We start from the raw sequence: 27,034 nt of genomic DNA, 5'->3' as shown, positions 1-27,034 counted from the left end.
GATTTTTTAGACTAGTTGCATAACAACTCTCCTATTGCTTTTAACATTTCTATAAACACAGCGATTTTACTTATTTTTGTCCCTCTAGCAAATAAACAAATAAGGAGAAAGGGGAAAATATTCATTATTGGCTTAGAACAGAAACACACTTTAAAGCTTACACATGAGAAATTGCTAAAAGATAAAGCTATGAAAAATCCTAATCTAGTCATATTAATGAATTCTTGTTTTCTAGTATTAATAAATTCTAATGAGCATGCTGGGAAAAACAAAAGCCCACTAGCTTTCATTTGAATAGATATCCCCAAGACCAGTCAGTCCGCCATTTTTGTTTTGGGCTTCAGAAATGCATGCATAGTGTGTAGTGCTTTCCTTTCTCTGCCTTATCCCTTTTCAAAAATGGAGCTTTGTGCAATGCTATTATATTTCTATTTCACTTCTTTTTACCACAGCGAGAGCAGAGGCGAACAGAGTATATGCACAGGAAATGGTTAGCACGAATGCAGGCTCACACAAAAACCACAGTCTTGAGAAAGGGCTGGGACTACAAAGATAGATTTTCTTAAAAGAAAAATTTCCTGAAATAAAATAGTTTATTTTTATCAATTAGATCCACCAAAAACATCTTTCTCCAATTACCTTCTGCCCACTCAATCAGGGTACGGAATTAAACCTTCGAAAAGCTACACGCATAGATTCAGTATTAACAGGCTTCTTCTGACGTTGCTTATTAGGAAGAAAAAAAAAGACACTTCCTATATCTTTTGGAAAGTAAACAATCACTTGGTATTTGTTAAGTATGTATGTGGTGTAGCATTCTCTTAACTTGATGAAGAGAATACCAAGTGATACCATGACATCTAATTGCTGTTAGCAGAATGCAGTAGTAAAAAATAACAAATTATATACACATTTAACAGAGGGCTCTACTCAACTACATAATTTGCCTAATGACTTTTTATTATAGATTTTACAGTAATGAAGATTTAGGTCTTTATGTATTAAAATATTACAGTTTTTTCTTCTATAATATCTGGGATTCTTGTATTAAGAGAGTATCACCCTATCGATGAAAAAAATAACAGTAAGATATAATCAAACTAATAAAACCCAAAACCAGTTCCTGGAAGAGACTAATAGTTAATTCCCCCTTGAGAACCCAGTTAAGGAAAAAAAGGAGGAAGTAAAAAAAAAAAAAAAAAAAAATCCAAGATGAAGAATAAGAAAAACCTGGGCACCTGGATGGCTCAGTCTGTTAGGCATCTGACTCTTGATTTCACCTTAGGTCATGATCTCAGGTTCATGGGTTCAAGCCCCACACTGGGCTCTGCATTGACAGTGAAGAGCCTGCTTAAGATTCTCTATTCACCCCTCCCCCCACTCATGCTCACCCTCTCCCTCTCTCTCAAAATAAATAAATAAATAAACTTAAAAAAAAAGAATAATAAAACCTTTAGATAAAAAGGAAGAAATTAGGGGCATCTGGGTGGCTCAATCCTTTGAGCTTCTGACTCTTGGTTTCAGCTCAGGTCCTGATCTCATGGTTCCTGGGTCCAGCCCCATGTGGGGCTCTCTACTCTGTGCTGACAGCTCAGAGCCTGCTTGGGGTTCTGTCTCTCCTCTCTCTCTCTGCCCCCTCTCCTCCCCCCACAACCCATATCCCTCACTTGTGCCTACTCACTCTCTCTCTCTCAAAATAAATAAACTTAAAAAAATCCAATTCTTCAAAAAACAAACAAACAAACAAACAAAAGAACAAATTAAATGTCAATAAGAAGAAAAAAACATGTGGGACTACTGGGTCTCTTTAACCAAAGCCATTACCAAAAAAGAAGAGGGTAATGGTTTTAAATTAAAGGCCTAAGAAACATGACAACCAAATCAATACGTCTTCAGTGATTGAATTCTGGATTGATCAAATTAGCTATAAATAAAAGGTACTTGGGGAACAGTAGGAGAAGTTTGTATGTAGTAGGTGATAAAAGTCATTAAAAGATGATTGTTGATTAAGTTTAGTGTATTAAATGATATTGTAGTTATATAGAAGAATGCCCTTACTTCTTAGACATAAATGCTGAATTATTTAGAGTTGAAGGGTCATGATTTCTTTAATTTAAAATGGTTAAATATAGCTGGGTGCTATATGGACATTTATTGTTTTCTTTTTGGTACTTTTAAGGCCCATTTAAAATCTTTTTATAATAAAATTAAAAAGAATACACACTAATGGAAAATACATAAATCGACGTGTGCATTTCTAAGGCACATGTTTCTAAAACATGGAAAAATGGGTGATATTCTTAGTAAAATATAAATTATTAAGAATTAAAAGAAAATGTGGTGGCAACTGGATGGCTCAGTTGGTTAAGTTTCTTATTTCAGCTCAGGTCATGATCTCACCGTCTGTGAGTTTGAGCCCCGCGTCGGGCTCTGTGCTGACAGCTCAGAGCCTGGAGCCTGCTTCAGATTCTGCTTCTCCCTCTCTCTCTGCGCCTCCCCCCACTCACATTCTGTCTCTCAAAAATGAATAAATGTTAAAAAAAAAAAAAATTTTTTTAAGAAAATGTGTAAATCTTTTTTTTAATGCTTATTTTCGAGACAGAAAGAGAGAGACAGAGCGTGAGTGGGGGAGGGGCAGAGAGAGGGAGACAGAATCCGAAGCAGGCTCCGGGCTCTGAGCTGTCGGCACAGAGCCTGACACAGGGCTCGAACTCATGAACTGTGAGATCATGACCTGAGCGGAAGTCGGATGTTTAACAGACTGAGCCACCCAGGTGCCCCAAAATGTGTCAATCTTGAGTAGGCCAATTATGATAGAAGGGATTTGAAAGTGATCATAGATCTCCCCTTAAAAATGCACCAGGACCAGCTGGATCCACAGCTGGGTTCTATTTCAACCTTTGGAGAGCAAATGATCCCAACGTTATTTAAATCAGTGAAGTCCATGGAAAGGGACAGAAGTTGCTCCAATCCACTTTAGGAAGCTAGCAAAATCTTCCCCGCAACATGTAATAAAGTTCCTTCCAAAAAAAAAGAAAAGAAAGAAAAAATGGCCAATCTCACTCATGCATATAGATACAAAATTCTCAATAAAATGTTAGGAAACAGATTTATTTTTATATTGCTCTCTTTAAAAAATAAAGGAAATAATTATGTTATAATTTTGACACATGTCAAGGTGCATTTTTATGAGATTAGTGGATGTCTGAGGTTATCAATACCTCGGAGAGGAGGGGGAGAAAATCAAAATATCTAGAAGAGTAAAGTAAACGCAGGGTCTAACTATGCCTGGAAGAAATTGAAAAGTTCCCATTCTATACTTGCTAATCATTTCCTTCTTCCTCATATCAAGCCAAAATCTGCCTCCAAATAATTTTTACAGATGGAGAAATGAAGGTCCCGGGACATTAATTCCCTAAGGCTAGACTACAAATTAAAGCCAAAGCAGGATAAAGAACCCAGAGAGTGGTTTCCGGTTTAAACTGTTCTTTTCTTTCAACCATGTGCCTCTCTTTGACATATGCACGCCCCCCCCCCTTACAAGGATTCCAGTGGATTAACAGTGCTAGAACACTGTACTGCATGTGGATTGTGGGCAAAATGCACAGCCTGGCAGAGAGCTGCGCATTCAAATCATATTATCTTCAGTGTAATTTTCTCCCAAGGAGGGATCTGTCTTGTAAACACAGTAACAAATCCATATCAAATTTAATATCGTTGCCCATAAACAACATGGAGGCACTCAGCTTTGTGAAATGGCTCTGGCAAGGAGTAATGGATCCCCATAAAAATCACACCTTTCAAACCATATTTTACAATACTGATACTTTCTTTACTTGTTGCTGAATAAGACAAGTTGTATCCTTTTAGCAGACAAATGAAGTTATTTTAATTTACCTAAATGTATCAGGGCAAGCCACCTGTTTCTTTGGACTTGTTTTCCTATTATAAAAACACAGGATAAATACAACTTTTCCTCAATTGGGAATCATAAATGAAGTGTTGATACAGTATTAGAAAATCATTTTAACCTGGACATTTGTATTCCTACGCCTTTGTCCTTCTATTAATAGCAAAATACTCCTCCTAATTTCCATGTTATCAAATTCCCTCTCAGCTTTCTCTATGCACGGGGGGAGGGGGAGGAGGGGGGGCAATATTACCCGCACGTATTTGCCTTTTAGGATGAATGATTTGAGAATCAAATGATATAATGAGTATACTTTGTAAATTGTACACATTAGACAAACTTGAAATAGTCAAGCCTCCGGACATGCTGATTGATGTCCAGGTTGATACCCAGGGTACTGGACTTGGTATCACTTAGGAAAGGTGGTTCAAGGCCATGGGATTAGTGCAAGGGATATTTGTTTCTGCAATCAGTTAGTATCAAGACTTGAACTGACACCCAGTTCTTCAGACGCCTAAACCAATGACTAAATTTTCACACCACTACACCGCTAGATGTTTGGGGAAAGACAGTACAGTTTTCACATTTATACTTCTTTGGTTACGAAAAATGTCCTTTCCTTACAAGGAAATCAGCTTTGGGCAAAGTCATGGAGAGGATGACAGGTGAGGGCTATGGACAACTTCACGCTTTCAGTTGTAGAGAGCTTTGAACCAGGGCAGATAATTAATGCTTACTGCCTCTTAAGAAAGCCACTGATGCTTCTGAATAAGGAGGAAAAGTGCTTGAGCTTTAAAGAAGGGAAGGAAGGAAGGGAGGAAAGTAGAAAGGAAGGAAAGATGGAAAGGAGGGAGAGAGGAAGATGCAAATTCCGTAGTATTTTGGACTTTTTTTTTTTTCAATATTAGAGCCATAAGAATATAAAATATGAACACAGGTCCTAGCTGATATATTCCATTTCCAAAAGCTTACCTCCCACCCACTAATGTTTTATAAGTCAGTTTCTCTGTTACAAATTAAGCCAAACGGCACAGACCATTTGTTTACCTCTAGGCTCCCATGATTTATGGTAACACCCTGCTTGTAGCTGATATTCCATAAATGTCTGTTGAGCGGGGCTATTTCTTTCTGATTGAATGGCTTGCTCCATGCCAACCCAAACAAGGAGGAGACTTACAACTCGATAAAACTTGATTGCAGCCTATGCATCCTAAATACTAAAAACTAGAGAATGTAAAAGCTTAAATTTGAGGTCATGGAACAAAATTTGCTACCGCTGATTCCTAAAATGCCTCTTCTGTGAATTTTGTTTGGGAGCACCCATCTGGAATTACGATCCATCTGAAATTATAGACAATGAGGCAAAAGATCAGTGGGCTGAACAACCCCATTTTACAATGTGCTAACACACAAATGAAATAATGTATCATGAAATTGTATTCCAAGCTGTAGCACACTATGGGATTAGTGGACATTATTACATAATAATGGATCAATATTGTAATATATGGATTATATTATTGTTGTAATTCATGAAATCCCAGAGTCATTGGTTTGCGTGAAGATAGTGTCTTCAGAGGGGCACCTGGGTGGTTGAGTCCGTTAAGCATTCGACTTCGGCTCAGGTCATGATCTCATGGTTCATGAGTTCAGGCCCCGCGTCGGCTCCCTGTGCTGACAGCTCGGAGCCTGGAGACTGCTTCCGATTCTGTGTCTCCCTCTCTCTCTGCCCTCTCCCACTCATGCTCTGTCTCTCCCTCAAAAATAAATAAACATTAAATAAAAGTTAAAAAATAAAGATACTGTCTTCAGAATGCCCCTGATATCCAAAGTGTTCTTTGTAAAATGGTATCCTGCTCACTGCAAAGGTTCTTACGAGAAACAAATGTACTAATGTCTGATTACATGTATTGATACATGTATCAAATTATTACAGGAAAGATTTAAAAACTCATCACTTCTCTATGACTCTAGTAACAATGACATTTACCGAAGTCTCTGTGCTAGGTTCTTTTGAAGAAAGTTACGCTGACTTACAGAAGCATCAGTAGCCTGTCATTATCCCTGCTTTTCAAGTAAGGAAACTGAGGTTTAAAGAGTTTCTATGACTTGCTGAAGGAAGAAGGAAAATTGGGATTTGAGGCAGTCGGAGTCCGTAGCATATGCTTGTAACCACTATTCTCGATACTGGATGCCACTGAAGATCCACTTGTTTTATTAATGAACTCTTCTCTGAGAAACGGGAACCACGATGAGCATGTTTCTGTATTGATATCTCTTAATTAAAAAAAAATTAATTGTTTATTTTTGAGAGAGAGCACAAGCGGGGCAGGGACAGAGAGAGAGGGAGACAGAAGATGCAAAGGAGGCTATGCACTGAGAGCGGGAAGCCCGATGCGGGGCTCAAACTCACGAATCGCAAGATCACGACCTGAGCTGAAGTCGGACACTCAACCAACTGAGCCCCCCACGCGCCCCTGTGTTGGTATCTCTTAAAAGGAAATAGTGCAGGAGCAGAACGCAGCAACGTGAGGTGATTGAAACAAAGTGGAAGGGGGAAGATGAAGTCCAAACAGAAATGTGAACCAAGAAACCTAACACAGTCCACAACGTTTCTTGTTCGTTTTTTTTTTTTTTTAGTTTTGAATTTGTATTAACTCTGTAGCCGTGGCCCTTTTCTCACCCTTAATTTTGTATAACGTATTATTTTGTTTATTTGTGATAGGTGATTATTATACATGTGATACAAAACCCAATAAGCACATAGGGTATATAGTATAATACAGGGAATATAATATAATATAATATAATATAATATAATATAATATAATAAATATAATAAAATAAATATAATATAATAAATATAATATAATAAATATAATATAATTAATATAATATAATATATATAAATTATAAATATAATAAATATAAATATAATAAATTATAAATATAAATATAATATAAATATAATAATTATAAATATAATAAATTATAAATATAAATAAATATAATAAATAAATATTATATATATTATATTATATTATATTATATTATATTATATTATATTATAATATATATTGCAACCTATTATATTATAACATATTATGTTATATGTCTCCCAGCTGTCAACTTCCCCTTTCCAGAAGCTACAACTGTAATCTGTTTCTTTTGCAACCTCGACTACAGTGAATTTCAGGACATTTCATCACCCCAAAAAAGAAACCTTTTATCCATTAGCGGTCACTCCTCATTTTCCTCCAAGCCACTGTAGCCCTACCTAGGCAAGCACTAATCTACTTTCTGTTTCTAGATTTGCCTATTCTGAACGTTTTGTTAAAAAAAAAAAAAAAAAAAAAAGGTATCATAAACATATGGCCTTTTGTGTCCGGCTTCTTTCACTCAACAAAGCATTTTCAAGGTTCATCCATGCTGCAGCCCATATCAACACTTCATTTTTTTTTCAAGGTCAAAAAACTTTCCATTGCATGGGTATACCATATTTTGCTTAGCCATTCATTAGCTGGTGGACATTTGGGTTGTTTCCACTTTTTAGCTGTTATAAATAATGCTGCTGTGAACATTGTTGTATAGCTCTTTGTGTGAACAGATACTTTCGTTTCTCTAGGACTGGAATTGCTGGGTCACGTGGTAACTCCATGTTTCACATTTTGAGGAAATGCCCGACTGCTTTCTAAAGCAGCTATACCATTTTACATTCTCGCCACCGATGTGCCAGGGTTCCCGTTTTTCCACATCTCCAAACACCTTTTTTTCCATGCTTTTCATTATGGCCATCTCCGTGGGTATGACATCTGAGACTTGGATTTCCATTTCCCTACTGACTAATGGTGTGGAGCTTGCATATTTTCTTTGCAGAAATGTATGTTCACCTCCTTTGCCCATCCTTCCGTTAGGCTCCTTGTCTTTTCGTTGTTGTGTTACCTTGATTCTTTGTTGTTTTTTTTAAGACCTTATTTTTTAGAGCAGTTGTAAATTCATGGCAAAATAAAGCAGATACGAAGATCCCGCCCCCCCCCCCACCCCATGTTCATAGCTGTCACCATTATCGACATTCCCCACCAGAATGGTACACTGGTTACAACTGGTAACTCTACACTGACACATCACAATCAGCCCAAATTGGTAGCTTACATTAGGGTGTTCATGGCATTTTCATAGATTTGCCTCTACAAAAAACATCTTAGGCAAACCTCTCCAAGGAACTGAGAGATTGGTGACTGCCAGAGACTCAGAGAGTCCCAAATAAGCAGACCCGAAGGCATGTTCCTGCAGTTAAAGGTGTGTGTGTCTATGCCGTGGCCAGGGGGAGACACTCAGTTCTCTGCCCTTGGCATCCAGAAGGGGACACGACTAAAACCTACATGACTGTCGAGGGCTTAGGAATATCCCAGTGTGCACTGTTATTGAAATGTCTTGAGTGTAAAGGCCACTTACAGCCACCTTCCTTCTAGTGTGACCCATGGGATGCACACCATACAGGGTAGGTATTAGAGCAAATAGGTACTTGTTCATCAACTTTATTCATCAAATCTCCTCACATCCATGCTCTGGGTTGATCCTCTGAAGCTTGAGAAAGTAAGATTCTTAGTAATAAAAATACAAGTGATATTCTGTTACTTGATATGGTTGCAGTTGAAGAACGGGTTGTATAGGTTACTTAGGGTTTTAGATCAGTTCAGCGAGTTGCCCTTCCCTTCCAGCACACATTTCTCTCCTCCTTTCTGTCTTTCCAGGCCTCAAGCACTCTGACCTCTCTGACTACACCAGCTTATCTAAGCTTAGCCTCAGGAAAGTCATCCAGAAACTGCTATTTATTGAGCGTCTACTTTGTGCCACGCAGTGCTCTGAAAAATCAGGGACAAAGACTAGCCATCTGTTCCTGGAAAGTCCCAGTGTATTTAAAAATGCTTGACATATTATCTCTCTAGAGAGAAGGTGCATTTAAAGGGATCAACACAGACCACACTTGTTAGGGGAGAACGTCGTTGGAAGGAGTTATCCCCCCAGAGATCTTCATTTGCCACCACAGAGGCAACTGCCTTCTTTGCTTACCTTTAACCGTGACACTGTTTGCATATGTGTCCAGCGATGTGAAATCACATAACTCGAGACCCAGTCTTTTCTTATGAAGGGTACTACAGAACCAACTGACATTTCAGATGGTTCTTTCCAAATCTTACAGTCTCTGCCCACTTTGATTTCTAGAATGTGCTTCAATGATGCCCAGTCAGTACCTCTGATTAACTAAATCCCATATAGCTGAGAGCTGACTCAAGTCCATTTGTCAGCTGCTCAAGAAGTTTTTATACCCAAGTGCAACCTTGTGTTAAAATTATATACGGGCTCTGGAAACATGTCAGGATCATGGATCTAGAAAAGGCTGTTAAGGAAAACCTAAATTCTTAGGAGTGGTTGTCCTGGATCTCTCCAGAGGAGTATCCTAGAGGCCAGCACTGCTCATCTACCCAGCCAGCCCCAAACTGAGTGGAAGAACTATTCTGGGGGCGACTCAAAACGAGAATTCTTAGTGGACTTTAGTCAGCTGGCTGGAGACAATTTGCAGACCAGAGTGTGTGGCAAGAGTGGGAGCAGAAAAACAAGTGTTAAGACCACCCCGTTACTGACCACCCTACCTGGTCACCCCACGAGTCAGCTCTAGCCCCCTCACCCTATCAAACACCACCCCCACCAAGCCTCTTACACTACATTACCCTGCTTTGTTGTTGTCGAGCTTCTATGATCTGAAATGCCCTCGGTCACCACTTACATTCGTTTATTTAACTCGGTCATTTGCTGCCTCCCAGCCTTAACCCAAAAATCCTATCAGCCCCACACAGCCTTAGAGTAGGCCTGATAAATCCCCCTCCTCGTCCCCGGTTTCCAGAACGGTAGGAACCGGCACAGAGTGGGCGCTTAATGAATACCGGTTGAAGGCACGTATGAATTTGTAAGGCCCTGAGGAAGGACTTTGGGCAAAAAAAAAAAAGACTTCTAAAGGCTGGCTCCTGCGAGGCTGCGGAGCTCAGAGCCACCAGACCCCTACTGAGCCTCTGACCCTTTGCTGAGAATGGAAGGACCATCGGAGCTGCGCCCGCGCCCATTCGCCAGCTTCCGAAGGTAGGGACCGAATCAGGAAAGGCGGCCAGAGCTCCAGCCCCGCCAGGAGCCTCCGAGTGGGGGCGAGAGGCGTGGGCGTGGGCGGGCCCCGCCCGGGGCCCCGCGGCGGCCGCCCCCCGCCTGCCGATCCCTCGGGCGACGGGGACGGTCCCGGCCGGCCAGCTGGAGCCGCCCCACGCGCGCCCCGCGGCCCCCGCAGCCGAGACGCCGCCGCCGCCGCCGCCGCCGCGCCGGGGCCGCTCGCCGAGTTGGCTGCGCGCGCCCGGGGGAGCGCAGAGTTTGCAAAGTCGTCGCGAAGCTTCGGCGGAGGGAAGGGGGTGGGGGAGTGGGGGTGCGCGCGCGAGAAACCCGCCTCTTGCGAGTAGAGCGAGGAAGAGGGGGGGAGAGGCTCCGAGTTCCGCTTCCTGAACGGCGGGTGGGTAGACGAGGTTGGCGCGGGGAAGGCCGGCGGGACGCGCGCTCCGGGCCCCCGCGCGAGCGGCGCGGCAGGCGATGGCCGGCGAGCGGACCCGCAGGTTCACCCGGAGCCTGCTGAGACCCGGGCAGGCGGCCGAGCTCCGGCACAGCGCCGCGTCCGCCGCCGCGGTGGCCGTCAGCAGCCGGCAGCAGCAGCGGGTGAGTGTGGCGCGTCCTCCGCGCCTTCCCGCGCGTCCCGGGGCCCCGAGCCCGGCCTCCCCGAGCCCCCGGCGCGCCCACAGCCCCGACCCCTCCCGCGCCCCCTCCGCGAGGCAGCGCCACCGACGCTTCCCGGCCAAGGGCGCGCTAGGGGGACCGGGGACCCTCGAGCGCAGCGTGGGAGAGGATGCGTGTGGGTTTGGGGGGGGGGGGCTGGGGAGCCGGCGGGAATGCCTCCCCAGTCACCCCGGCGCCAGGTCGTGGGGGTGCCGGGGACCCTGGCGGCGGGGGAGTCTACGGGAGAGAACCCTTCGGGCCACAGGTCTCTGCGTCTCCCTCGCCACCGCGACTGGTGCGCGGCGAGGAAAGGATGTGCCCCGAGGTCCTCGCTCCAGCTGAAGCCGGGAGCTCCGCGTTAACGCTGTCGCGGAAATAAATGGCCTGCGCCCGGTCCTCCCTCCACGCGGTTAAAAAGCCACAAACCACTGTACTCCTCCAGAAAGGGCCCGGGTGGGAGGCGGGGGGGGGGGCGGTGGGTACCGCCTGGAGGAGACGTGGGTCATTAAGCATCGAGTGGTTTCTGGTGTTTTTCTAAGATGTTCACGGGGTTCTCCCGCCAAGATCGCTTTACTGGTTACTTCCTTGTTGAAATGCCTTCTAAGTTCTGGGTGATTTCCGCGGGAAATCCCTGGGGCAACAGCCAGCCTTTCCGTCCGATACCCAAATCGTATCCCTATCTCTCCCGATGCTCATAAGCTCCAGTAGGTGTCACACTCTGGGGTGGAAGTGTCAGGAGAGAAAAATCAACGCGGGGGGGAATGGGGAGCGAGTGGGAACCGCGTTACGGTAAGACGTGGGCTCACCAGCCGCACCGTTGGCCTGCCTCTTGCTGGACCGGAATCCCACGCTGTGGGTTTCATTTTCCTTATTGCCAGGAAATATCATTAGGAATTAAATGGCTTCCTTTAAGAGTGTCAAAGAAAGTGTTACTCTTGCCAGTCACCCATGAAGAGGGAGCCAAGAGTTGCCCAGAGCCAGTTCCCACAGCCAGGACTTTTCTCCAAAGCCAGAGGTCGGAAAGTTGAACGGAAGCTAATTGCCTGGCAGAGGGAAGGGGCATCAGATGCCCAAACTGGTGGGGGTGACTGGAGTGTGGCCAGGGTTGGTGGCCAGGGTGCCTTTTCTTTCACTTACCAGTGGCTGTAGCGCACAGTCACCCAGAGGTGATTCTGACTGTTGGCCATCGCCAGGCCAGGGACCCCCCCCCCGATGTTCTGATAGCAGCATGCACATTTTTCGGTGGAAAGGATAAACTGCCCCCCCCCAAATGACGTTTGGGGGTGGGAGGGGGGAAGGTTCAATTCGAGTAAAGGATACAGTCAGAAAATCTTGAAGCAGGCATAGAAAATAATTTTTACTATGGAATGATCATTCAGGTGTGTGGATTTGTCATTCTCTGCCGTTTACTTTATGATTACTTCTCAGCTGATTCTGAATCACTTGATTTCACTGAATCTCCAGAATGATCTGGTAGAGAAGTGCAGAGAAATAATTGGTAGGGTGCATTTTGAGTAAACAACCCTAGATGTTGTTTTTGATGTTTGTTCTGTTTTTAGGTGGGTTCCCCTGAGGTTTGTAGCACTGGAATGTCTATAAAGAATATGTATCCTAGAGACTTTTCTATCTACGCACATTACCGTCTCCAAATTTATGTCAGATTTGAAATCCTAGGGTATCTTGTCAGAATGAATAAACTCAGTGTCTTAAAAAGGGCCGGGGAGGGGGTGATGCATTGGCAAAGGTGTCCCTGCTCCCCTCCCCTCACTTCAGCACCTTGGCCAACACTCCTGAATTAGCTTTTGCCAAGACTTTTCACGGGATGTTACACATCGAATCAGGCAGTTTGGGCAGTGATTCTGGCAGCAAGAAGACACGTGCTTTGCATTTCATTCTATCAGATAACTCTTAAAGGGAACCAGGAAGGGGATGAGTTCTCTGATTTGGCACCCAAATTCAGTGGGCACAGCATCCCTTTTGAACCTAAAACCTTCTAATTGGACTGTGTGGAGACTAATCCTGGCTTATGTGATCCAATCCCTTAAGATCCTTTATGTTTGTTGCTTCGAGTCCTCAAATCCTGGTTGTCAAGGGAGAATATTAATAGGATAGAGGAGGAAGATTATGGGTAGCCCTCTTCAGTACAGTCAAGTAGCATTGTGTGTATTCGAGGAAGCTGTCATCTATTGAAGAACATTTGAGAGACACTAGAAAGTCCTGTTGAGAAAAACTGTCTCACCGCTAGATTCATACAGTGTCCTTTCCAAAGTCCCTGTTTGGGGGACCAAAATCCTGCAGAATGTTACAGAGAGATTGTTGTAAGGTTGGAGCACTGCTTCGTCCAATGAGAATAGGCAAGTTTCTTAGATTAACAGGGTAGTTGTGAGTTGTGGACTGAGAGTGGGATACACACACACACACACACACACACACACACACACACGGCAAGAAGGCTTCAAAATGTGTGCGGCTTATGGAGAACACAGAGCAGAGAAATGCTGAGTGAGAACAGCTGACCAGGGGCCCAAGTTTTAAGGCAGTTGCTGGGGAAAGTACGGGCATGTGCCAGAGCAAACTTGATTTCGGTTTTAACCCAAGGCACTGTGGCAGGCTCATGTGCAGGCAGACTCCTAGCCAGGACCAACCTTATTCTGCATCCCTCTTAAAAACAACGATGAGAAGATACCTACCCTCCCATGCTCACTGAAACATTTTCACGATAGCCAGGATACAGAAACATGCCTGAATGTCTGTTGAAGGATGAATGGATAAAGGAAATGTGTGTATATACATATATAGTATATATATATTATATATGTAATTTTTATATATTACATTATAATCTCTATCCCACACTTAAAAAAAAGAAAGAAATCCTGCCCTTTGAGAAACTGGTTGGATCTAGAGGACATTATGCTCAGTGAACAAGTCAGACACAGGAAGACAACTATGGCATGAATTTACTTACATATGGAATGGAAAATGGCAAAGCTCATAGAAGCAAAGAAGACTATGGTCGTTATGGGGTGCCGGCAGTCAGGGGTGGGCCGCAAATGAAGAGATGGTGGTCAAAGGGTTCCACATTTCAGTTATACAAGATGAATGAGTTCTGGAGATCCAATGTACGGCATGGTGATGACGTTTGACAACAATGGATTGTATACTTGAAAGTTGCTAACACAGACACACAGTGGTAACTATGTAAAGGTGATGGTTAAGTTATTTATCTTCATCTGTGGTGATTTTCACAATGTAAACCTGTCTCAAAACCTCAAGTCGTACTCCTCAAATATATACAGTTTGATACGGCAAAAACAACTCAGTGAAGTTGTTTAAATGGAAGAAAGCGATCGTAATAACACATAACCGTTATGAACAAAAGCCATATATTTTTAAAAGAGAAATAGTTGCTCCTCAGTCATCCTAAGTTTTTTTTCATGGAAAACAAATGAATCACAACTCATGCCAAGGCCAATCTGAGGATCAGGTAGAGTTTAAGGAACTTTCCAGACACTCCATGCATGGTAGTCCCACAAAGCAAGCTTCTTTAGAGCAGACTGTCAGTTCAAAAATGATTAGAAACATTTCTCCCATGTCAGTGGGAGAGTGTCTTATTGAGTGTTTTATTACTTTTATTACTTAAATATACATACTGTATTTAACCAAAGCTGTAATGCCACTAATTAGAAATTCTTTATAGGAAGCTATTCTTTTTTTTAAATTTTTTTAATGTTCATTTATTTTTGAGTGAGAAAGACAGAACACGAGCGGGGGAGGGGCAGGGAGAGAGGGAGACACAGAATCCAAAGCAGGCTCCAGGCTTCGAACTGTCAACCCAGAGCCGGATGCGGGGCTTGAACTCGTGAACCACGAGATCATGACCTGAGCCGGCCAGACGCTTAACCGACTGAGCCACCCAGGCACCCCTCTTTTAAAATCTATGAAGTGTATTTGTGTTTTTGCATGAATTAGTTCATTTAGACAGCTTTCTACAATTCATTAAGCTATGAACCTAGGATCTGTACATCTTTCTGCATATATATTTGGTAGCACTTCAAAAGAAAAATACTTCTAAAAAATGTAGAGATGACTTTTCTGCTAATACCACGTCAGGTCTGTCACTTGGAGACAAATGGAGCTTTATTTGCGGAACGTGACTGGGTGAGTCAGAGAAATAGAAGACTCTGAGGAACAAATAATCGTTTGGCCAGTTTTTGCCTAAAGCCTCTTATGTTATTGCCCAGATCGGAACCACTTTATTAACATTTAGTCTTTAACTCATTTATGACATTTACTCTGTTGTTACACAAAAATTTCTCTTCAAGCCATTTTTGTATTGTAACTAACTTTATTAATTTCTTTTATTTATCTTTACTTCTTTATTACTAAAGTATAATTGACATACAATGTTATATTAGCTGTAGGTGCACAACATAGTGATTCAACAATTCTGTACGTTACTCAGCGCTCACCGCGACAAGTGCAGTCACCATCTGTCACCATATGTCCTTCCAGTGTCACTGACTATGTTCCCTATACTGTCATTTGCATGTCTGTGGCTTATTTTATAACTGGAAATGTGTACTTCTTAATCCCTTTCATCTATTTCATCCATACCCCCATCCACCATCCCTCCTTGTGTCTAAGAGTCTGCTTGTCTGTTTGTGTTTGTTCATTTGTTTTGTTCTTTAGATTCCACGTATAAGAAGTCGTAAAGTATTTGTCTTTTTCTGACTTAATTTCATTTAGTATAATGCTTGCTAGGTCTATTCATGCAGTCATAAATGGCAAGATTTCCTTCGTTTTGTGAGTGTAATATTTGTGTGTGTGTGTGTGTGTGTGTGTGTGTGTGTGTGTGTGTATCACATCTTCTCTATCTGTTCATCTATTGATGGATGCTTGGGTTGCCTCCATATCTTGGTTATCGTGAATAATGCTTCAATATACAAAGGAATGCTTGTGTCTCTTTGACTCTGTGTTTTCATTTTCTTTCGGAAAATACCCAGTAGTGGAATTACTGGATTGTATGGTATTTCTGTTTATCAACTTCTCTTAGAGAAGACACATCCTGCCAGAAGTGATTATACTTAACCAGAGTGTTTTCTCCCTCGCTGCTTCCCCAGAAAGCATAAAGGGTAAGTGGTAGAGAAAGGTCAGTACGGACCTCAGGAATCACCGGAATTCCGTATCCTCACTTTGGTTTGATATTTTTTAACTTCCTGTGTCCTCCAGTGATACTGATTTTGTTCTCTTAGGGAGCTTTGAAGAAGCAGCAGCACCTTTGACAGACCAACGATCTGTGGTTGAGAAGTAATGAGTCTGTAAACATGTTTACAGGAGCAGGAGGAATTTCTAGAAGGGAGAATGTTCCTCCCCTCGGAACTTTGTGGTATTTAATAGTTGAGAGTAGTAGGGGGCTTCAGAAACTTGAGCGGGAGATACTAGAATTTCCAAAAAGTCATATGCTGGGAGGAGTAGTGAGTGACAGATGCAGAAAGTGATACTGAAGGAGAGCAGAGCACTTGTCTTACTGTCAGCAGCCGGGGTCGAAGCAATAGGCAGAGCGAAGACCTGTTTGTTTGGCACCCAGAGCGCGGTCTCCTTGGGCTTGGTATGGGTTGGTTTTGACAGCACTCTTCATATCGAGGGTGTTTACTCTTCAGCAGAAACCACAGCCCTACGGGTTTATGTTGTTTACAGTTCTTTGATAAAGAAGGTTCGTGGCCTGGGGAAGAAGTCAACGTGAACTTATTTTACAACCTCAAGGTCAAATGTAATTGATTGTATCAACTAATGTGTTGCTGTTGTTGCCGCCTTACTTCCCAAGGGCATTGCAGAAATAACTTTGAAAATAAATGGTAACAGGGGACCCAGACAACTTCTAGAAAGAACGAGTGTGGTTCTTGGCCGTCTTGTTCCTCACAACCATTTTCTCCGAGGCCTAGCACAGAAAAAGAGGAGTAATACCTGTGTTGGGATAAACCATTGGTAGAGAACCCACATGGTGCCTGGCACAGGGTTCGGGGCTTAATTCTCAGAGCCATCCTATGAGGACGTTGCTATTGTTGTTACAAATTACAGAGGAAGCCATTGAGACTCACAGGGTTGAAAACCTCGCTCTAAGTTAAGGAACGTCTCTTGCATCCTGAATAGTAAGTAGCAGAGCATTATGTTCCAGGGATGTTGTGGCTTCAGCAGCATCTCTAAGTTGGAAGACATGAGGAGTTGAATTCGCTTGATGTTGCCTCCTGATTGTTAGCTTTACCTTGGGAATCCTGTCCTTCCCAGTGATAATGCAGAATGCCCATCAGTGTTCCCTTCGGCTTTCCTCTGAGGTCCAAAGCCACAGCAGAAGGTGTTCCCGGTACCCCTAACCACGACAGACCCCCTTAAGGCAACCAGAGCTCAATTAATTGTTCAGTCCTTCATATATAAACTTGGTCAGCCGTCCCCAGGCCGTTTATCTGGCAAAGTCATAAGCATATCGTGAAAGAGGGTGGGGTTGTTTCTTCTCAGGCCTGCGTCTTTCTAGGACAGGTTGCTTCTCCATCTCAGTCACTTCACCCCACTCCAGCAAGTGCCTGAAATTTTCCAGTGCATCAGTGTGTCCCTGAGCACGTATTTTCGTTCAACTCGGTTATTTTCGTTCAACTCGGTTGTGTTGGGATTCGTTTTTTGCACACTTTCTTATTCAAAGGAGCGATTCCAAGTGTCTTACAAGGAAAATGCATGTAAGACAACATTAAAAAACATAGTAAAGGGGCAAATGGCAATATCAGCAACAACAAAAAAGCAATATTAGGAAAGTTAGATGTAGTCAAGAGTATGTCAATGGACTAGGATCAGTGAATATAACCCATAACTGTTAAGTGCTACAGTCTTGCTAAGACTGCTTCCTAACGGCCAAGTCAAAGAGGAATACTTGATCAGCCCTGAGATTAAGAGGTCTACAGTATACAAGAAAATAATTTGCTCTATGTGTGCTCAGCTTTAACTTACACCGAGACTTAAGAGACAAGACATTTTTTTCTGTGACTTTTCGTACTGGGCAGTATAGACTTTCAGCTCTTAGAATGTGGTCCATGGGCCGGGAGCATTAGAATCCCATGGAGGCTTGCTAGAAATGCAGAGTCCCAGAGTCCCCTGGGGACGCCGAATCTCCTGGGAGAGAACATGCATTTTAATAAGATCCTCTGGTGATTTGTAAGCACATTAACATCTGAGAGACACAAAAATAAGGTCCGACGTCAGCCGTATTTTTGCTGTATATCGTCAGGTAAAGGCAATTGCATGAGGGTCCAAAACAATATAGTTTATTCTGCGACTCCTTGAAAGAGTTGCTTGAGGCAAAAAATAAAGTTCCAATCACCTAGAAATGTATGGAAATGGGATCGGTTCATTGCTAAGTGACTTTGGAAAGTCCCTTGATGGTTTCTGTTATATTTTCTCCTTCATGCGGCACCTTAATTGTGGTGTGAACTTACGCGTCCAGGTTAAGTAAAAAAATTCCATAACGTTTATGAAATGGTTACAATACGAATCTGCAGAAGTCTTCACCCTGGTTATAGTCATAAAGATGTGTTCCAGGGTGAGGCCGGTGTTATCCGGCTTAATGAGAATTTTTAAGCAGGATCACTGCAACTCATGAAGGACTCGGAATAATGATTCTTCGTTGCTATCATTGAAACCCTTAGTGGTTTGAAAATAATTGGTTGTACCGGAAAATCTGATTGCTAGAATCATAAAATCATGCAAGTTTTTTTTTTCTTATAGTCATTGAGTCTCAGAAAAAAACATGATTTCTCTCCTTCACATAGGAACGCCCTAAGGATTAAATTCTATGCACTACATGCAGGCATATGGTCCAAGGTCCCTCTGACTGGCTGTCCTTCACCCCATTTTGGGATGCTCTTTCCTCGCCTCCACTGGCCATGAGCACTTTGAACCATGTGGCCAATTTGGGAGTGTAGGGAAATATCAGAGACCAGAATTCCCTCCCTGGCTCTTTGCTAAGTCATGCTTCTTTTTGAAGTTTCGATTCCTCATCTTGGAAATTAGGGGATTAGATGATGAGGTTCTTGCACTTGCTATCCCTCTGCCTTACAGTTCTCAAGACTCCTCCTTCTCATCCATCAGGTTCTCAAACGTCTCCTTCTCAGAAAGGTCACCCTGAGTCGCCAAGTTGAAATGTATTCCCCAGCACCCCTGCCACAAACCTCTGTGCCCTGTTACTATCCGTCATTTCCTTTATAGCTCTGGCGACCGCCTAGGATGATATTTTTACGTATTTAATTCCTTGTTTCTCTTTTCCAAACTTCTTGCTTTCATGTACATGTGCCAGTGAGAGAAGGAAACTTACCTGTTTCACAGCTTTTATACTCTATTTACTATATAGAAGTAAGCACGGCAGATGAGGTGCTAACAGGAACATCAGGAGGGTGGGCTGGTTGCACATCGGTTAAGAGATTGTAATGGAATGATGCCTTACGAATGGCTGGTTTGTTCGTATCTGCTAATGATGTTCCTGGGTCACCTTCTTCGAAGCTGTGGAAATGCAATTTATAGAAAGGTATGGATTGAGCACATCCTATGTGCCAGGTACTTGACTCATATAATCTCTTTTAATCCTCCTGACGACCGCATAGCAAAGGATTTTCATTACTATCAGAGAGATGAAGAAGGTGACGTCTAGACGTCCAGCTTGCCCCAGATCCAGAATCTAGTACACGATGAATCCTGGAGGCACGTGCAGGTAGCCCAACTCCGGAGCCTGTGGTCTCCACCGATGCTCGGACCTGCAGACCAGTTCTACCAGGCAGGCAGGCTGGCCTCATTAAACATGCAGTTAGCATCCGTGCAAGAGAGCAAGGACAGAAAAGGAAACCCCAGGGCCCCAGCCATAGGAAGGGGTTTGGAAAAAGAGTTTCTTAACAAGAGATGTGCAGCTCTGCTTAACCGTTCTTCATTTATGACATCTCAGCAACGCGGGATACCAGGAATGACTCCAGCTTTGGACACTGTCCATGCTCAGACATTCCCCTGGGGCGGGACGGGCACAGAGTGGGTTAAGCTTTGCAAACAAAGGCTCCTTCAACTCTGCAAGGGACACCATTGGCTTCTTCTTCTTCTATAGAAATACATTTCTGGCAGATCAACATGGGGTAATTGGGTCGCAACAGTACATCTGTTACATCGTCTACTGTAGTCTTGATTTTGATGTTCATGTTTACAAACGAGAGGAGTTGTTTTTTTTTTGTTTGTTTGTTTGTTTGTTTGTTTGTTTTTCCACTGAAGTGAGATTTGTTTGCCTCTTATCTTTCACAGCAGTGTCAGTCAACTGGAAAGAAATGCTTGTTTTTGCTGGACTCGACATGTTGACCTACATTCAATGATGTAGAAATAACGAAATTTAATGAATGTGGCTGAGTTTGTGGCAATAGAGAAAAACCCTTGTCTTTGAAAATGTTAATATTTGGCAACCTGACTGTGAGGTGGAAACGCCTTTGGGACTAGAAGAATTAATGGACCCAAATCAGCCAAAGTTCCTTTAATTGTGCTGCTAAATGTGAAAATAGTCAGTTTTTCTAATGCAGTTTCAGGAGACCACCTCTCTCCTGACGTAAGGAATTTGGGAAGCTTGGCACCAAAATGGCAGAGTTTAACAATAGGATCTGGGGGGGGGGGGTGTCTTTTTAAAAAAGATGACACCATTTATGATGGCACAATGAGCTTTTCTTTATGTAATGATTTCAGTAATTACAATTCAAGTGACTAATTAAGGCCGTCAAAATGGCCAATGACTTTGGCCTTTCAAATCCCTGCATTCTATATAAAGAATCCCGGCGTGAATGCTTGAAGTGGCAAAGAAGCAAACAAAAAAAGAGTAACAAAATTCGCTACTCAATGAAATGTGATAATTAAATTAGTTTTGAACATCCGTTGTTTATTTGATTAGCTCTTAAAAGTCCCTTTGTCACTGGTCTTTAGAACAGAGAAAATGGAAATGGATTACAGCTGAGTAACGTTCACGAAAATGAAAAGTGATGTGAGAACCCAGTGACTTTTATGAAGAAGAAAATTTAGATATGGATAAGTGATATTTAAAGTCATTTACCGTTTGTGGGGTTTTTTTGTACATTGTTTACACATCAGACATTGATTCAAAAGAGGATTTCATTTCCAAATGAAAAGTATTCCAGTGTATATGTATCTATGCTTTACTGTATCTATGTACCTAGCTATAAGGTTGTCCTGTATGTGAAAATAGTAGTCATAAAGTTTATCAGCATACTGATCTGGACAGATAAGATTCTTTCAGGACTTTTCTGAGTGCTCACAGGGAAGGTTCATTCATTAACTTCAGTTTTTTTGAAGTCAAGAGCCATTATGTGGCTGGTGTCCAATCATGTTGAAAAATGTATCTTTTTACCGCCAGGAAGCAGTGGTTTCCAGGCTGAGTAACCTTGACCAAGTCTTTAAGCTTCCTTGGGTTTCAGTTTTCTTGTCTTTAAAACAAGTAGGTTGGACGGTAAGACTATTAAAGATGTTTCAGCCCTAAACATCTAGGGAGTTCTTACTTTTTAAAAGAGGTTTTCATACGGGATTAAAATATGCACATTTTTTTTTTCATTTCAGTAACACCATTATTGATTAAGATGTCTGGTTCTAGCAACTGGAAGAATCGGTTCAAATGAATTACAACCAAATGTGTATTTCAGTGGTGAAAATGGCAGCACCGAATGGCTAGCTGAGGATGTAATGGAGGGAATGAATGGCTGTTTATATATTCTAAGGACAGGCTTAGGGGCTAAGAATTGGCAAAAGGACAGTTAGCAGGGACAAAGATGTGCGAGACAGATTTTTCTGACCTAGTGGGTGCTCCGAAGCGAGGTTGCAATCTCATTTCCCTCTTTGCCCCCCTGCTGAGAATAGAAAGGTCCATCTATGTAAAGAAAGAGAGGATTTCATGGGGCACCTGGATGGCTCGGTTAAGGCATCTGACTCGGGCTCAGGTCATAATCTCACGGGTTTGTGAGTTCGAGCCCCACGTGGAGCTCTGTGCTGACAGCTCAGAGCCTGGAATCTGACTCCTGATTCTGTGTCTTCCTCTCTCTCTGCTCCTTCCCCTGCTCATGCGCTGTCTCGCTCTCTCTCTCTCTCTCTAAAAAATAAACATTAAAATTAAAAAAAGAGAGAGAGAGAGAGAGAGAGAGGATTCCAGTTGTGTGCCCAGCCTTTGTAATTACAGTTCTTTGGCTTACAGTCCAGGTCCCACGTGACCGGAATGTAGGTGAGTTTGAACTCTCCTGCAAGCCCCACAGCTTCTCACTCCCATCAAAATGGCAACAAGGACCTCTCTTTTTTCTCGTTCTCTCTCTGTCTCTCTGTTTTGCCTCTGCCTCTTCACCTCCTTCTCACACCTGACAAAGGTAGTATGACCTGTCCTCGCCCTAGTAGGATTTCACAGTTGTTAGGAAGACAGCAGAGTCTTTCCCAGATCGTCCACCCAGCAGCCTGATCCCTCACAAGGTCCAGGGTATTTCATTCAGCAGTTAGAGACCAACCTTGAATATATAAGATCGCCATGGACTTATCCCCCCGCAGGTATCCCTTTTGAAGGTCCCCTGATCCCTTGGGACAAAAGGCATAGAAATGGGAGACTAGTGGTATCGGAATAACATTTCATCACTTCGCTGGTGGCCGGTCTGATCTCTGGTACAGTTAACCACAGTTCACATGACCCCGGTCCCCGTTGCCTCTTCTGGACCGGGAGGACAGAGCATGGTTTTACCCACACATTTCCAATACCCTTTCAAGGACCGACACTGTGGTTATCATTTCCACATTTCCAGGGCAGCAAAATGTCTGGCACATAGTTAGCTGCTTGCTAAACGCTTGCTAAATGTAAGAAGGCACGTCCCCCCTTAGAGATGGCGGAAGTACAGGAGAGGCACGTTCAAGGCAATCTGAGTGCCTGGTTTGCAGCAAAGAAAGTCCTAGGTATGTCCAAGGAGAAATACTTAGGCAACCCAGTATCAGCATAGAGTACCTGCTCAGTAGTCACCAATTGAATTGAAGTGAACTGAACAGAGTTGAAGATTCCCACGAAAGGCTATCCAAAGACGAAAACAAACAAACAAACAAACAAGCAAATAAATAAGTGTTGGTCGGCATGAATGTAGACTCTTGAATAAATAAGATTCAGCTGAGCAGGTGTTAATCATTGTTCCAACACCAGCTCCTTCTCTCGTGGGCGCCCTGCTGGCACACACAGGCCCCACTGTTTGGCCAGGGATGTTATTGTCGTTCCCACAGATGCCGGGAGCAATCACGAGTCCGGGGCAGAATGGAACTCTGAGCTGGGTGCAGAAAATGATTGATTAAAATTCAGGAGCAGTGGGCGACAGAGTTTTGACGGCAGTCCGTTCCCAGTCCCATGATGGAGAGTGGTTTATATTTCCAAGAAAACCCTCGATATATTCACCAAAGCTGTACGATTTTATCAGTGAATGTTCATGCTGTTTTAGTTCTCAAAAACTCTCTATTTCTTTTTTTTTTTTTCCTTTAGGTCAGGGGGCTTTCCTGACACCGTTTTAGGATACCGTAGCAACTGCTCTGTGTGGTTTTTGTTTTAATTCCGCTTTTCACTTAATAGTCTCTTTTTACATCTGTACTTTTTAAACTCTCGGGGCTCTTATTAAATTAATAACTCAAAGTCTAGAACGTAAGGAAGAAACAACTCGTGGTAACAGCTTGTAACAGCTTTCGGTGTGTTCATTTGAGACAGTTTGTTCACAAAGAAATACTCGTTGGCGTACGTTGAAGCTAATGTTGAACGTTTCAATGTTTGATGTGTGTTAGGTGATTCAAGCTAAATTTTGTCCTGAGGGTTCTGTGTTCTGTATACCAACACTGCCTGAAATACATGTATTGAATAAGGAGAGAGGACTGGAACTACATTCCTTGACGGTTAAATGTGTGCCTCTGGCTTGTGAGTGCAGGGAAGGGTAGAGTTGTGTTCTTGGCTTGTGTCATTTCCTGTAAGCGGACATGATGCCTCTCGTAATCTGAGTGATGGCATGTGATTCTGGGGTCCTCTGAAGTGATCAGAACTTGACCCACTCTGGGTCTCCGTGACTTCGTAGGGATACAAACACTGTCACTAGATTTCCATCGCTGCTGTAACGAGATTACGACAGATTTCACACAGATGTACTATCTTACCGTAGCGTAGTTGCAAAGTCCAGCAGGGATCTTACTAAGCTAAAATGAAGGCGTCTGCAGGGCTTTGTCCCTTTTTGCAGGCTTGAGGGGAAAATCTATTGCCTGTTCATTTGGGTTGTCGGCAGAATTCAGTTTCTTGCAACTGGAGGGCCAAGGTTCCGGTTTTCTTGCTGGAGGTAAACTGAGGGCCATTTTCACCTTCTAGAGGTTACCACATTTCCTGCTCATGGCCCCGTTCTTCCATCGCCAAGGCCAGTGATGGCGGGTCAAGCTCTTCATGCATCTCTCATCCCTCTGCCTTTCTTTTCCGCTGTTAAGAACTCATGTGACTAGATTGAACTACTTGGATAATCCAAGATAGTCTCCCCATCTCAGTGTCCTTAACCTTAGTCCCATTTGCCAGTCCCCTTTTCCATGAGAGTTAACGTATTCCCAGGTTCCGGGTATTACGATGTGAATATCTCCGAGGAACCTACCACAAACACTTGTGAGGATTATTAAAAGGAGCAAATCCTCCCCAAACACTGTTTTCTGATCCTACTATGAAGTGGAGGAAACAGTCTTTTGTAGGAGACCAGAGCTCGGTTCCAAAACCTGACCCTCTCTATTTGTGTGGCGTTGATGAAGTTAAAAAACCTTAGCTTTTTCTCTTTGTAAAATAAGGAGACACACAATTCTCATGAGGTTTCAATGATATCATGCCTGTGAGTTCCTTAAGCTACATTCATGTTCATTGTCATAGCTGCCGTCCATCCAGGGAGAGTCTTGCTCATTTGCTTCTGTGCCTGCATGCCTAGGAGTGGGCATCCCTGTAACTTAGTAGACAATAGACTATCACCAGATCTGACTGGAGTGGGGCCTGCTCTGGGTATTCAGGGGAATCTGAACTCTGTCTGAAGCCTGCTTTATTTCTGACCAAGCCTCGTTATCTTTTTCTCTGAGAGTAGCTTGACCTGTGGGTGATCTCAAGCCTAGCAGACCCTGAACTTCCTTTTCTGTATTCTCTCTAGTATCGTGTATGGGAGAGCCTGGTGGATGGGACCAAATACTCTGTGTGTCAGAGCCAGACAAGCTGCCTACAATTTGTGTACATTGGCTCAATGACCACTACTCAGAAAGATAGGCTGAAACTATCCTTTATCTTTTATCATTTAACCCCACGGTTAAATGAACCATTTAACACGTGCAATTTTATTCAAAATGGCATCTTTGATTCACTAGTAAGGAGAGACTCAGTACATTTTTGGTCACAGAGAATAGATCACGTATTCCTTAATATATTGTCAGCTCACAGAATACCTTAAAGGAAAATGAACCACTTAATGTTGGGGTTTACCAGGGATCTAGCCTTAGATCTTCTCCCTGCCTTTCCTGAAAAACCTCCCTACAGGATTCATCCGCACACACAGGTTTGCTCTCACCTGTGCACAGATACCTGTGGTTCCGTCTCCACCTTGTGCTCAGCTGCTAAGCTCCGCCCCTTGATGGCTCCATCCTGGAGCCCCAGGGTTGAAGGGTTTTATCCCAGCCTTCTAACTGGTCTCTGGTCTCCTCCCACCGTCTATAATCCACCTTCCACACTTTGCCTCTATTAACACATGAGCACACAGCTTGGATCGTGAATCTTTTATTCCTGAATGCTTCTAATGCTCGTGATTACTTCCTCAAGGGATCCTATCTCACCTGGCTCCAACCTGCTTTTCCAGCCTCACTTTCTAGGACATTCTTTCTTCAACCATCCCCACACTACAGCCACCCAAGGTTCTGGGCATTTCCCACATATGCCATGCACGCTACCAGCTGCCTAGAGAAACCAAACCTGCCTTTCTTTCTCCTCTTGTTCAGCTCCTACTTGCCTTCCAGATCCAACTCATTTCTTCCTTTACCCGTTACTTCCCCTCTGAGTCCGTTGATAGACAATCCCTTCCTCGTCTCCATTTCCATAATACTTCTTGAACACATGGTTTTTTGTTGTAATTATTTAGTCATTGCCTCACCTCATCAGACAGTTACAGAGTTTTCTTATAATGCAACAAACGACTCTTGGTTGGATGGATGGAGAGAGATATGTGTATTTTTATAGTTTTTTGAAGTATGCTCCCCACCCCATGTCATTTTTGAAGGGGAAATGCCCTGCAGATATTGTGGGCAAGAGGAACAATATGGCATTACCTTTCTCTTCCTTACTTAGATGCTTAAATATTACCTAGCTCTGGAAATAATAGCCCGGCATTCAGGTCCACTGCTTTTGACAAAATGGAACAGGTTCCGAGATTTTTTTTAAAGGACCCATTTTAATTATTGCCTTTCAGTGATCTGATGTGACTATAAGGAAAAACTGTATTTTCAGTGTGATTTCTTTGTATTTTGAAGTTGACACCCTATTACCGTTCATTGGAATTTTTAGCGCCCGAACATTTCTACCATTTCTAACATTTTTTTTCCTAGTGGCACATTAAACCGTACATTAAACTTTTATGAATTATCCAGTTTGCTGGGAGAAATAGAGAGACATTGAATTGTACCATTGCTAACATTGAAGACCTTTGATCTAATAGTTCCAAACCCCATCGTGCCCTTGCTGCCCAGGTTAAAAGACCAGTGGCCGCCCTTGAGCACCTGGCATGCAACGTGCATCTGTCAGCCATAGGCTTTTGTGTTTGTTCTTTCCCAGCCCAGAAAGCTCTTTCCGCAGTCCTTCCTCAGCTGCTGTCTCATCATCTCCTTGAGGAACCCTTCCCTGATCACCCACCCAACCCCGGTCACTCTGCTTTTCCTCATCCCCAAGCACCCCCCCACCCCCGTAGGTAACCAACCCCTGGACACCGTCCCCATCAGTCCCCTGCTTCGCTTTACCTTTTCCTTTCTTATTTTGAAGAACATTCAGGTTTACAAAAAAAGTCTAAATATATTTTGTTTATAAACTAGTATAAAGAATCTCATATACCCTTCCCCCAGATTCCTCGAATGTTGCCATTTTACCACACTTAAAATTAATCACCATCTCCCTCCCTCTCTCTCTCTCTCTCTCTCTCTTTCTCGCCCGTCTTTCTGTCTCACTCTGTTTCTCTCCCTGTCTCTAACACAAGC

General features: G+C 43.1%; 1 protein-coding gene across 2 annotated transcripts in view; it reads left to right on the top strand.

Moving 5' to 3' along the window:
• The first annotated feature begins 10,500 nt into the window (after positions 1–10,500).
• The window catches only part of DOCK10 (dedicator of cytokinesis 10), a 267,897-nt gene continuing 251,363 nt past the window's right edge, over positions 10,501–27,034 (top strand). For both annotated transcript variants that reach the window (XM_042995487.1, XM_042995486.1), the window contains exon 1: positions 10,501–10,663. In XM_042995487.1, the coding sequence (XP_042851421.1) occupies positions 10,541–10,663 (123 nt within the window). In that variant the 5' untranslated portion in view covers positions 10,501–10,540. The remainder of the gene's footprint in view (positions 10,664–27,034) is intronic.

This window comes from Panthera tigris, chromosome C1 (assembly GCF_018350195.1).
Source record: "Panthera tigris isolate Pti1 chromosome C1, P.tigris_Pti1_mat1.1, whole genome shotgun sequence".
Classification (NCBI taxonomy): domain Eukaryota; kingdom Metazoa; phylum Chordata; class Mammalia; order Carnivora; family Felidae; genus Panthera; species Panthera tigris.
This window is presented reverse-complemented; position numbering and strand designations above follow the sequence as displayed.